The sequence below is a fragment of the Phoxinus phoxinus genome (genome assembly GCF_949152265.1).
Source record: "Phoxinus phoxinus genome assembly, chromosome: 13".
In the NCBI taxonomy this organism is placed as follows: Eukaryota; Metazoa; Chordata; class Actinopteri; order Cypriniformes; family Leuciscidae; genus Phoxinus; species Phoxinus phoxinus.
In genome coordinates, this window is record NC_136888.1 from 8,918,062 (window position 1) to 8,931,667 (window position 13,606).

General features: G+C 38.7%; 1 protein-coding gene across 3 annotated transcripts in view; it reads left to right on the top strand.

The window, feature by feature from the left end:
* LOC307008764 (kelch-like protein 29) overlaps positions 1-13,606 on the top strand; it is a 163,419-nt gene that overhangs the window by 116,119 nt on the left and 33,694 nt on the right. For all 3 annotated transcript variants that reach the window (XM_079631895.1, XM_079631896.1, XM_079631897.1), the window contains 2 exons: positions 5,713-5,895; positions 8,885-9,065. In XM_079631895.1, coding sequence (XP_079488021.1) covers positions 5,713-5,895; positions 8,885-9,065 — 364 coding nt within the window. The remainder of the gene's footprint in view (positions 1-5,712; positions 5,896-8,884; positions 9,066-13,606) is intronic.

The window sequence follows — 13,606 nt, forward strand, 5'->3', positions numbered from 1 at the left end:
TATAATATTGAAAATACAATAACAAAAACATCAGTGGGCCCTTTGTAATTTAAAAACGTAAGCCTAAGATTAGCCTATAAATTGGCCCTATTTGAAATGCAATAACAAAAATATTCACACTCAATACTTGCATGTTATTTGCATAGACTGTAAAAAAATAGGTTATTTGTGAGGCTTTATTTTTGGCGCTATAGCGAGCGATAATAATTGTGTTTATTAACAGAATAATGCGTCTTTTTCGGAAGACCATTGTAGCCGGAACTACTTCTCTCTGTGTATGTCTATGACGAGTCACGCAGGTCCTTGGCTACTCCGCAGCGGCAGCGATCCGAACCAGTGTAAAATAGTCCCAATGTAACACTTAATATAGGAGAACCATAGTGGTTCAGGATAAGACAAAAACACGGATTGGAAAATGGATTCATGATGAACTTGCTCATTATATATAAAAGTCGAGGACTTTTATTTAATGCTCATTGCTCACAACTTTTCAAAATATGACGCGAACCCCCACAGAGCTCGCTGAAGCCCCCTTGTGGGCCGTGACCCCCCTGTTGGGAACCGATGAACTAGTAAACACAGTTTTTTTTTTTAGATGCATTATTTTATGTGGTAGACTTGCTGCGATAGTCAGGGTTACCGGTTTTACCGGAGAGTTCAGCCGTAGTACCGGTTACATCACTTGCCCACCGCGGCATCACCCCCACCGCCATTTAGATTTTCTATTGTATTAAAAACCATTTAGTTCAGTTAGAGTACAGACACTACAATTAAAAATGTAACCTGTCTACTCAATGCAGCATGAGTCGAACGAGAGTCCCAGCACAGATCAGCTGTCAGAAATCAGTCAAATTAAATTTATCAGCTACTAGCTAACTGACAAGATGATGGCGGAAGATTTTGATTTCAAAGCAAAATGTAAAAGCTCCTATTTAGCAATATTTTGGATTGAAACCCAATGCTAATAGGTAACCTGCAAAGGATTAGATGTGTTTTTCTAGTTGTTGTGTTATTCATTAAGAATAATAATGAACCCACCATTCAAGCAATTGCTGCCCCCGAATGGAACTAATTCGAAAGCGAAAGTCTCGAAAGCGGCACGGCCGCACAGACATTCATATCCGTTTGGATCTATGGTGTCCCCAGAATGTGCCTGTGAAATTTCAGCTCAAAATACCCCCCAGATAATTTATCATAGCTTGTCAAAGTTCCAACGTTTGTCCTATTAAATGCAAATGAGCTGCTGCTCCCTGTCCCCGTTCAGAAGAGGGTCGATCCTTTACGCGAGCTTCCAAAACACGCAAATTTCAGTCAAATTTCAGAAATAACAGTAGAGTGCAGCCTTTCAGACTCAGGAAGAGGTTGCAACTTTTAGACGTTTCTGAATTTATGTAGTTGTAGTGGAGTTACATTGATTCATCGACTTGCTTGTGCCGTCATGTTTAACTTTCATAAGTTGACACAGTTCCCTGAGGTTTTTATACGACAGCTGTGACATGTTTTGGTCAACAGTGTTCAGAGCTCGTCTGTGCAGCAACGACAGAACAGTTTGCATGCTTTGCTCGAACTTTTGCCATTGTGTTACACTGTTGTCGCTTGCGAAAACCATGGCGGCGCCGTGGGTGGAAACTTGCAGATTATGGGCCGGTAATATTATAATAAGATCCCCTTGCTACTTCTGAAGGGGAGCGAAATCAGATCGGCTTATTTTTTGACATGCTTGCAAAGAAAAGCTTACCAAAACAAAGTTACTGGGTTGTCACTTTTCACATTTTCTGGGATGGTAGATGCACCGAGGACCCGATTATAGCACTTAAACACAGAAAAAGTCAGATTTTCATGATATGTCCCCTTTAAATTCTACATAGGCTGCTCTTCTCTAATTTAGTTAGGTTTACACCGTGTCCTAACCAGACGCGATACGAACCAGCGACAAATTATTTGTCTGTCCACACCAGAAGCGACGCGACTGCGAGATGCGTAAAAATCAATCAAAACCCACAGCCAATCAGAACAGCGTGTGGGCGGGCTCTCGCGTCAAGTGCACAGCACCAGAGAGTAATCTTGATGGCAATCGCAAGAAAATGGATAATTAGGCTACATAACCAAATTCACAAATATTACACCATTTAAACATTATTCAAATACACAGGCTACTGAGTTACTAAAACAATCTTTGTCAAACAATACACTTTTTTCTTCACAGTTAGAACATTCTTGTTTCCATTTGTTTAATTTCAAGATCTGAGGTGAATTATCCATTGTTGCTTTTACAGCTACAAAGCTGGGAGCACTGAACGATATTCAAAGTCACATTACACGCTTTTAACATTAAATAAAGCACATTAACAGTACCTGAGATTATTATTCCCACACTTTGTGTTTGTTGTTCCAGTGCGAAGTCACAGAAAAATAGAAACAGTTTTAAAATAGAATCGTCGCGTGTCGCTGTGTCGCTGTCGCGGCTGGTTAGGACAAAAACTGTGATTAATGGAAAATATACATTTTATCGCGTGTCGCGCCGTCGCGTGTAGTTAGGACACGGTGTTAGAGGTGTGTTTTCTCTTAGAAGATATTTTGCTCTTTTATTTCATAAGCCCAAACTGATAGATAACATGCTAGACGGATTTTGAGGGGAAATCTAAATCTAGAAAGCTCCTTGAATTCTTTTCATGTCATAATCCATGTGATCTGAGAGGGGCAGAGGTGGGGCGGCAGTGCTGGACCTCCTGCTGCTCGAGTCTATAATGCCACAGTCAGCAGGAAGGGCCCGGGCACAGCAGGGTCCCTCCCTCGGCAGAAGGGCTTGGACCCCGGGCCTGATCCCTGCCATGCTGCATTAACACATACATGCAGGGCGAGATGGAGAGTATGTGGAGAGCATATATCTGCTGGAGGACGCTGGTGGCAGAACACGAGCAGGGCTGTCATGTGGTGTTTGATTGATGCTTCTGCTGTAATGTAGTGGCGTGCAGTGAGGGTTTGTGGAAAAGGGGGTTTTGTTTGCAGGAGAAAAGGGGGATGGAACGTGTTTCCTGTACTGTTGTGAAGTAGGAACACAACTTGCAGTCGTGCAGCTGAAAGAACTGCCACCGGAGAAGATGTTCATGCCAGTCAAAAGCTTTCTTTCTTCTCAGGAAATGCCTGTGAACCCGAGCTTGAGCAGGAATATCCCGCCGCTGGTTGTGTCACCTTAGCATCTGGTGTTTAAGCGCACATGCTTCTTCTTCACTGTAGCACATGAGATCTGCCCCGGTATAGACATGCGTCGTTAATATTCAAATCGTTACGGTCATTATTTTTAGCATTAATTGCTCCCCTTTTTTATGCAAATAAGACTTATAGATTCTGCCTTATTCACAAGAGTCAGTGCTTGCTCTTTTTACAGCCTGCTTAAAGCTACAGTATTAACGCTTTCCCGTAATTGACGGAATTTTCCGGCAATCCATGTTTTCAATGTTAGGCGGTTGGGGTGCGCTATTACACATCTTCTGAAAGAGTACAGAATCTCTGCATCAAAACACAGGTGAAAAAGAAGCAGAAATAAGTGATATAAGCATTGCTTATGCACATATCAAATAACATTATCATCAAACATTAACAACGTATAAAGCATAACTGCGTAACGTTAACAAATGAAATGTTGACCCATGAAGAAGTATTGGACTGTGAAGTTTGGGGGTGTTGATGGGAGCAATCTACTCCATATATGTTTTAATCATCTTATCCGGACAAAGTCTTTGACAAAAATATGATTTGCTCAAGCTTTTTGTTCGCAAAGCTTTCATAATGAAACTTACCCACATCCAAGTGGGCCATGACATTTTTTGTAAAAATTATTTGAAAAAATGGTGGCGGTGGCTGGCAACTTTTGTAAAAACAAAAACAAAACACTGGCAGGGAAAGAGTTAATAATACACGTTCAAACCTTTTTTTTATTTGTTTTTTTTTAATGCATTCTTATGTGCAGAATTCCTTTAGGGAGTCAGATACTAAAACAAGACAGACAGCTCATTGAAACACATTGATGGTGAATCTCCCCAGAGAGATTTATACATTATGTGCTTTAAGGCTTCAATTTCCTGAATCACTATTTTGAAAAGAATTACACAGAGACAATAAATGTCCCCAGACATAACTCATGTCTGTATTTTCAGGAGCCATTGAAGTCACAGGCAAGAGTATTTCTTCTTTTTTTCTTTGGAATATTTTTTAAGAGGCGTACAATGACATTTAATTTTCTCCCGTTACGGGGGCCTGACCCTTTCTGTCCCGATCCACTGTTTCCTCTTTTTTTTTTCTTCTCAAGACGATGTATGTCATGAATTTTAATTTGGATGATAAGATCGTGTTGGGTACTTTCAGCTCACACAAAATAACGGAGCCTGAAGCCCTTTTTTTATACCAACGAATCTGCACTTTTCCTTGAATAGAAATACATTTTGCATATTTTTGTCAAGTCAAACTTTGCTGATAACTCTGTGGTGATGCTGATAACTGTGTTGAGTTACGCCTCATTTTTAGCAGGGAACATTTGTTATCTCCCCCAAAATTGTCTCTTTTCTTTCTTTTTTTGACTCAAATGCAAAATAGTTTTTTTCCTTGTTATGTCCCTTTTTCACATTGAATATTTTCTATCTACCACATTATAATGAGTATATCTCCAATTTCTTTTGTCTTTTTTTGTATTTCTGTGTCAGACTAAAACAAATTGCCGGTTGAAAGGCCAGTGATGTGGCATAAGCAGTTAGCGTGGAGACTTCATGTAGAGAGGAAAACACATTCATAATTTATCATAAAACAACTTCTGTTTGTAGATAATTTCACTCTGAACAAAAACTGCTCTACTAAATGTATTGTTTTGCTGTTAAACTTGTTAAACTTGCCTGCCGGCTGGTCACTCATCCTGCTCTCTTCTAAAAAGAACCCATTTTTGTGTTTTGTTTTTCTCAGTGTGAAGAAAATTTGGTAACACTTTACAATAAGGTTCATTAGTTAACATTAGTTAACTACATTAGTTAGCATGTGCTAATAATGAACTGCAGTTATACAGCATTTATTAATCTTTGTTAATGTTAATTTCAACATTTACTAATACTTTATTCAAATTTTGTTAACATTAGTTAATACACTGTGAACTAACATGATCAAACTATGAACAGCTTTATATTGATTAACTAATAATAACAATTGCATTGCTCATGGTTAGTTCATGTTGGTTAATACATTAACTAATGTTAACTAATTAACGTTATTGTAAAGTGTAACCGAAAATTGTAATATTCTAAAGAAACTTTTTCCATGAACTTTTGTGCATTGTAAAGGTCCCTGGAACGATCAATGTCAATTAAGAACTGTTATTTTTAAAAGCGTGGTCTTAAAAAGCTTGTTCACCTGCCACAATAACCAGCACTTCCCATATAAAATCATCTTGAAATGTGATCTTTGGCCGGTTGCATAAACTGGTTGGTCATCTAACTTTTTGCTTTAAGACTGGTCATAACTTTTTTAAGTCCGTTACATAAAAAGGCAGATTGGTCTCATTTGAATCCGAAAAGTAAGGCTGATTAGCCCTAACTAACTGCTAGTTGGTCAGACTAGTTCTTAGTGGCTATGTTTATGCAACTGGCCCCTGGTCCAAACAGGTCTGAGCAGTCGCTTTCAGCAGGTTATTTGAGTGAATGTTTTTGTGTCTCCGTCCCGTCCCTGCAGGTGTCGCTGAGGTGATCGTGCTGGTGGGTGGGCGGCAGGTCATCGGTATGAACCAACGCTCGCTGACAGCCGTCACTTGCTTCAACCCTCAGAACAACAAGTGGTACCCCCTGGCCAGCTTGCCTTTCTACAACCGCGAGTTCTTCTCCGTCGTATCGGCGGGGGATAATATCTACCTGTCAGGTAATCAAACCGACAGCGTGTCACTTGCAGTTTGGTGGCCTCCCGCAGGTGTCTGCTTTTATATTTAGCACTGCACGCTCTGAGGGATGATGGGAAAGCAGATGGCTGCTCCTCGTCTCTGTCTTTACGACTGGCTGCGTGTCAAATTATGATGTTAAATATCCCACAAATCAAGCAAGTTTAAATCAATAGCGCAGGAAAGACGATGCTTTTAAAGATGTAACAGCAGTTTGTTAGTGAAAACTTTATATGTGTTGTTGGTCCATAGACATCAAGATTTTTATATTTAATTTTAGATAATGGCATAATGGAACGTATATTGCCACATTCACACAGCAGGAGAATAACGTTGTCAGTCCTCTTTTTAAATCCATAATATGGTTACGTTCACAGAATGTTATTTACAGGAATGACAAACCGCATTCTATATCCGAAATCACACCAGTAAATCTTCCCGAATCACAACCGCATTTTCAGAAAAACGTGCTGTGAAGAAGAGAACTAGACTGAACAACTAGTCTGTCACCTCATACAGTACAAAAGAGCCGCTCTGCACTGCACAAACATGTGTCTACTGTGTGTTGCTGGTATTTATGTGTGCTTTCTGTAACATACAGTGACAGAGATGATTTTCTAGAAATAGTTTAAGAACTTTGCTGTATTTTTGTGTAATTAATTGAGAGAAAGTACACTGCCATCTTACTCCGACGAAAGTGACATTAGCGCACCTGCTGTTCTAAACACGACTTCCCATCTCGTAAATACGAACTTCCCAGGAGGACTTGAAAGCACCAAATTGGCATATTTAGAAACCTATTGATTACACAACATATCATTTTCTCCTGTGTAAGCGTAGGTTTATAAATGATACAATTATGCAATGCTGTATTATGATTTTTAAATGGTTTTAATAAACCGTGCAGCCTTAGAAAACTGTCTAATAATGCGGTTCTTGGATTCTCATCCATGGGATTCGCCACTGCTGGTATTGACAGCCCTACAGATATATTTACCATGATTCAAAACACCATGCATAGCACATGGAAATAATTTAAATTCTATGTATAAATAGCATTAGTATCAAATCAGGCAGATGTGTTGCAGGTGGTCAAATTATTAATGGGGCGTTAAACGCGTATAATTGATCTCCATTATTCATAAAAAAAAAACACCCCAGAAAAAAGGGCACTTTCTCTCTAAGAAGAAAAAGGGCAGGTGCTCAAGCCCCGTTTGATGTCGATGTGTGCACAGTCATGTCACTGTTCTCCACCAGAGATGCTCTCGTCAGTTTTGTGTGTGCATCTATGTATTTGACATCAAATACATTGACATGGCTTTGACATCAGGCAAAAGTGCGCATCGAGGGCGAATATCGACCGCAAAGCTTCTGAAACCTAAAATGGGAAATGGGACACCCTACGGTCTCATGGACTTAACAGACACGTGCACGCAGCAGCCATTGTAAGTCCACAAGACCGAAAGTGCATATGAAGTGTGCCATTTGGGACAGGGCCTTAGTGTTTTTAGCATTCTTTCGCTATGGCAGTTAACAGTTTACTTCCGGTCGCCGTTGTCATTCCATCAGCAGCTGTTGCTTAAAGGTGCAGTCTGTAAGGACGGAAATAGTTGGTCGAAATAGGTACTGCAGTCTAATTCAAAATATCGGAGATCGTCGTTTCTCCCGCCACCTGCTCCTCAGACTGGACGGCGCTCACGCGGGGTGCCAGTTTGAGCACACGCAACAGGAACGAGCGCAATGGACAATGAAAATTGGCAAAATGGCAACGTGCAGTATCACAGACCAAAACAAAAACAAACATTCCAGCCTGGAAACGCACATTTCAAAGTAAAATAACTGCCTGTAGAAGTGTTTTTCAGAGAAACGAGTATGTGAACTTAGCATGTTTCCTCAATATATGCAAACAGATTATGGTATTTTTATGCTTTGGTAGAGTGAAATAGGTACATACAGCACCTTTAAGACTGCGACCAAACCAATCCTGCCGGTCTGTTGATAAGAGCGGCAACTTCTGTTACATTTGAGAAACATCTGCGGTGAAACATCACACCTGGCGCGATAAATCGCAGCGCGACAAAGGGATTTTTTTTTTTCTATCAGTGTGTAGATTTTCCCCCCATCGCCCCGCGGTGAAACGAGCCGCCCGATTTGATGTGAGATTATCCGAGCGAGGTGCCGCTGTTTTGAAAACCTGTGTGAACACCAAAATATTCCGGTCGAGACAAGAGAATGGATGTTGAGTGTTTATCATTGGTGTCTGAGAAGAACAGATTTATTCTAACATTTTCTTTATAAGATCTATTATAATTTCTATTCATTTTCCACTGAATTATGCGATCTGAAGAGCTTGTAAATAGCGTACAGAGCGGTTTTCTTCCGTGCGTGTCTGTTATGAGTCAAAGAGCTCATTTTCTCTAGAGCTGTCAATCATATTGTGTGATCATAATTCCTTGTCCATCTGAATGATGATGTTGTTCATTTCTGAGAAACAGATGAAACATGAAGCCAAATAAATATATTACGGCGATATATGTTCTGTATATAAAGTTCATTATTATTATATATATATATATATATATATATATATATATATATATACATATATATACATATTAAACATTTTTATAAAGAAATGTTGCATACAATTTACAATACAATATATTTATAAAAATATATTATAAAAAAGTTCCACCTACTTTTCTAATTTAACTTAACTTATGTTCAGTTGCTCCCTTAAATTTTGAATTATAACAACATCTTCTCAGTCATTTCTCAAAGTAATTTCAATACAGTTATCACATGTCTTTTTTTGGAACCAGCTAAAACTGAATCCCCGAGAGAGAGGGAGATGTGAGTGTGGACTGTTTTTGTATGCATCTTTCCTTCAGATCTGTATTAATGAAGGTGTGATGTCGGAGGGTGTAAATGGAGACTTCAGCACTCATTTGCTTGGGCTTGTACCCTCTTTAGGTGGCATTGAGTCGGGAGTCACGCTGGCAGACGTGTGGTGCTACATGTCCCTGCTGGATAATTGGAATCTTGTGTCTCGGATGACAGTCCCGCGGTGCCGGCACAACAGCGTGGTGTACGACGGCAAGCTTTACGCCATTGGAGGACTCGGAGTGGCCGGAAACCTGGATAATGTGGAAAGGTACCTGGCGTTTGAATTAAACATTTCATTGCAAGCCATTAAGTGTTTCAAATAAACATGCGGTCAGCTCTTTCTGTGCTGAGAGCCAATCTAATAATTGGATCTCGGCTGAAGTATGGAGGGAGTATTTTGCTGGCAGGTCAACTGTGGCACAGATGCATCGAGTTGATTGGATCAGGTTTCGCTGCCGTGGACTGTAGCTATAATCGACCGTTACACAGAGGTCGTGACACAGTCGGCCGCTTTAAAAAGAACAGAATGCAAAAGCGTCAAGGGACGATGATGTAAACACAAACCAGATTGATATTTGAAGACCATTTGAAGACCGTTTTACAGTTGGTCATATTGAAATAAACCCATTTTCTTATGCTGTATCACTCTTATGACATGAGAATCAATTTGAATTCGTTCTTCTGGCACTAACATCCAATTTCCATCTCACTGCCTCTCTCTCTGCCTCTCTCTCTGCTCATTCTAGTCTCTGTGGCTCCTTATTCTAGTCTTGCGTAGCCAGACTTTTTTGAGCTCCACAGCTTATTCCGACCCAAAAAAAACTTTCATTAGTCCAGGGTTTTCTTTTTTCAACAAATACCCACTTAGGAAGTCTGACTGACATGTAAAATGAAATGTATATATATATACACATACATGCACATACAAAATACACATATTATATACAAAATAATTATACACAATACACACACATATATTATGTAAACACAAACTTTAATTTTAGATGTGATTAATCGTGATCGTGAGTGACAGAATTTTCTTTTTTGGGTGAACTAACCCTTTAAATTATGTCCTACAGCCTTTCCAATACATTATATATATATATATATATATATATATATATATATATATATATATATATATATATATAATTATATATATATATAATTATAATAATTATACTATATATAATTAGTTTTAATAAATTATATTTTAAATTCTACTTTTCAAATATCCAATAAACACTGTAAAAAATGATCGTGATTTTAACGGTAAAAGAAAAGATGCTACAGTGAAAAACTGAAAAACTTTCCTTACTATTTACGGTAAATAACTGTGATAGATCTAATGGTACATTTAATGTAATTTTACTGTAAAATACCGTTAAATTTACAGTTTTTGAAAGTGAAAAAGAACAACTCATTGTATAATTTACAGTAAAAAACGTAAAAATAAAAATATTTTTTAAATGTCATGTGTGTTGCCATGATGCTGTTTAATGTTTGTGTGAATGACACTGTGCAGCTTGTATTAACTTTCTAGTGGAAGATCTGCTTGTGATGAGCTTTGATTGATCATGTGACTCTCATCACTGCTGTGATTGTTGGATGTCAGTGTATTACAATGGTACAAAACAGATATTAATACTTCAATAAGTCGGTAAATTAACATTATACCAGATAATGAAATACGGTTTATTCCTGTAAATTTTAAGTTAAGGTCTGTAAAACCTAAAATGTTGCTACCGTATTTTATACGGTAAATGTCTGGCAACCACAGCTGCCAGTATTTTACCGTAAATTTGACAGATTTATTTTTACAGTGTGGATCCAATATCCTCTGGTCACAGCTAAAACCATGCAAATGCAAAATCATTCAAACAAGATCATGTCATCAGTATTTTTGACTGTTTTCTAGAAAAGAAAGCATGTAAAAGGTTAATCGAAATTAAAACCAGCCAATCAGATTGGAACTGCCCATTTCAGTGAGCTTAACCATTGTTGTGTGTAATATGAATGAGACTCCCCGAACAGTCCGCTGGGACGCTTGTTTGATTGACAGAACCGTGGAGGTGTGTTAGAGAGAGACCGACCGCCCACTTCACCCTGCTGACTCCTAATTTATATCCCACCATCCATCTTGCCTGCAGTTTCACGCTCATAAGCATGACATCTACTCCGTTCACAATGATGTCTTCAGTCAGCCGGCTTCTCAAGGCTGCCTTTGGGCCAATCGGGAGCAGCATCAAGGTGCTCTTGCTCTCTGTCTGATTCGTTTTTATTTATTAAAGATGAATTTGGAAACTCAGTGACTTGCCTTGCTGTAAGCTGTCTGCATAAGCATCAGCATGGTCACGTCAGAATTGAAATGAACTTGAGATGACTTGAAATGTTGATCTGTGAGCTGTTTTTTAGTAAGCACTCAGCTTGGTGAGATTAAAAGCTGCACATCCAACCGGCAACCTTCATAACACCTGCAGTGTGTACAGAGGATTTGATGACTAATGAGCCTTAAAGGAGGAGACTATACATAACAGACAAAAAACACCTAGAATTAGCAGATAAAAGCTACATGAATACACTTTTTACTGTATTATTGTAGCTACTTTTTATGGAAGGCATTTTCTTCCAGTGTAAATGAATATTGACATAAGTACAGTTGTATATAATGAAATGGTTAATCTGGTTTTAGTTTTCATTTTTATCATTTAATTGATTTGTTTACAATTAGAAGAAAATGCCTTCCATACATTTGTAAGCCATGCAAAAAAAATAATTAAATAAAATAAAAGCCGTACTGACACTTTGACGTGATTTGGTTTTAATAAACATGTCAATATAAATATACAAAACAATTATAATATAAGTTAACAGTGCATTGTTCTAAAAGCATGAAATGCAAAGCACATCAACATATTTGTTAATAATTATTCAGTGTTGAATAAGGCTCTATTTATGATTAATATTTCTCACACTTGCTGTCTGCCATAGTTGATTTAATGCATACTGGGACTGTATTCTCCCCAGAGGATATTTGTGATGTTTTCCTTCAATTTTGGCTGAACAGGCCTTCATAAAATTCATCTTAGTTCTTCAGATTGTTTTTTGGAACATGTTGGGAGTGTGTCTTAAAATGCTCCCTGTGGAGACAGAGTATATATATTCATAAGTGCCAAATGAGAATAAAACTGTCTTTAGACCGTTAGATGCTCAACAGTGACTATGAAGTCTTTATTGTGGTTGGTAATCATCATTTTAATGTCACAAAACTGATAGATTTTGTGACAAAATCTGATCTGATCTGATCTAAAATGATTGGCGTCCACACTGTGTATCGCAGCTGTTCAGATCCGACTTGTGTGCCCATGCCGCGTCAGAACGTAGGCTCACTATTGGCCGACGCTGGTCATGTGTGTGATGCCGGCCAATAGTGAGCCTACGTTCTGACGTACAACCTAGAAGCGCTGTGCAGTTACACTACGTGAACTGTAGTCACTTGGACTATTTTAAACATTGTCTTTACAAACTTTCTGGGCCGGCAAGTTTAAATTACAATAGAAGCCTATCGAGGGGTGAGAGAGCTCTCAGATTTAATAAAGAATATCTTAATGTGTGTTCCGAAGATGATTGAAAGTCTTACGGGGTTGGAACAACATGAGGGTGAGTAATTACTGACAGAATTTTCATTTCTGGGTGAACTAACACTTTAAGCCCTTTTTGAGCACTTGAGCTTAACTGAGACTTGAGTGTTTGTAGACGTTTAAGAGGCTGTTGTGTCGACCTTGATTTATTGCAATTTTGAGGTGTTCAGTTTATTTCGATCTTAAAAAACAAACATTTGATTGCTCTCCTCACAAATCAACTGTTTCTTGTTTTCCACTGGCATGTCTCTTAGGTGTTGTGGACTAGTGCATCTTTAAACTTACATTCAGTAAAAGTAAAACACTGTTAAAATCTGATACTCTAAGACTTTTACTCAATTCCTATTGGAATCGGTGACTTGTAACTTGTAATTTTTACTGTAAAGTATCTGTTCTCTTTACACAGTACTATTTACACCTCAGAGCACAGTATTGAAGTAGAGGTCTTCAGGTGAACCCGTTGACCCGTTGACCCGGGACCCGACCCGGGACCCGTACGGGTTCGGGTCTATATTTTAAATGATCAGCCGGGTCCGGGTCGGGTCGAATCTATTACTTCGGGTCCCGGGTCTGTTTAACATTGTGTGTAATACCCGTGCGAGTCATCAAATCTCAAAAATGCGTCTTGTCACACTCATATTTAATATATTTTAAATCAGTAACATAATCTGAGGTGAACTGTCACATGAATGTTTACTTTGACACTCAAAATAAATTGCGTTAAAAAGCATATTTTAGGTTGATCCATCCAGCTAGCGCGCATTTGCAGTCAAGCGCGTGTCATGTTTCTATGGCAACCAGTTACCAGAGGCAGAGCTTCAGTGAGGGACAGCCAAACCGCGCTTTAGATTTTACAATGTCAATTAATCGTTTTGTTCAATCTTAAAGTTTTAGTGGTCAGATTCAGACTCGATGATGCAGAGCAGAGAGCACGGAGATGATAAATAACGTCAGCGCAGCGGCCATGGCAATGAACGAGCAATCGTTATTATAGTTCAAAAAGGCAAACAGCCAAAAGTTATTGTGCGAGTTAGCAGCTAACTCGTTTAATTTGTCATCCGTCACCGTGAGTCCGTGACATCAAGTGGACTTTTGAAGCTGAAATAACAAGGATTAAGCTTGGACTTGGTGGAATAACGAGAGGAATAACATGGATAACTTTCTTGTC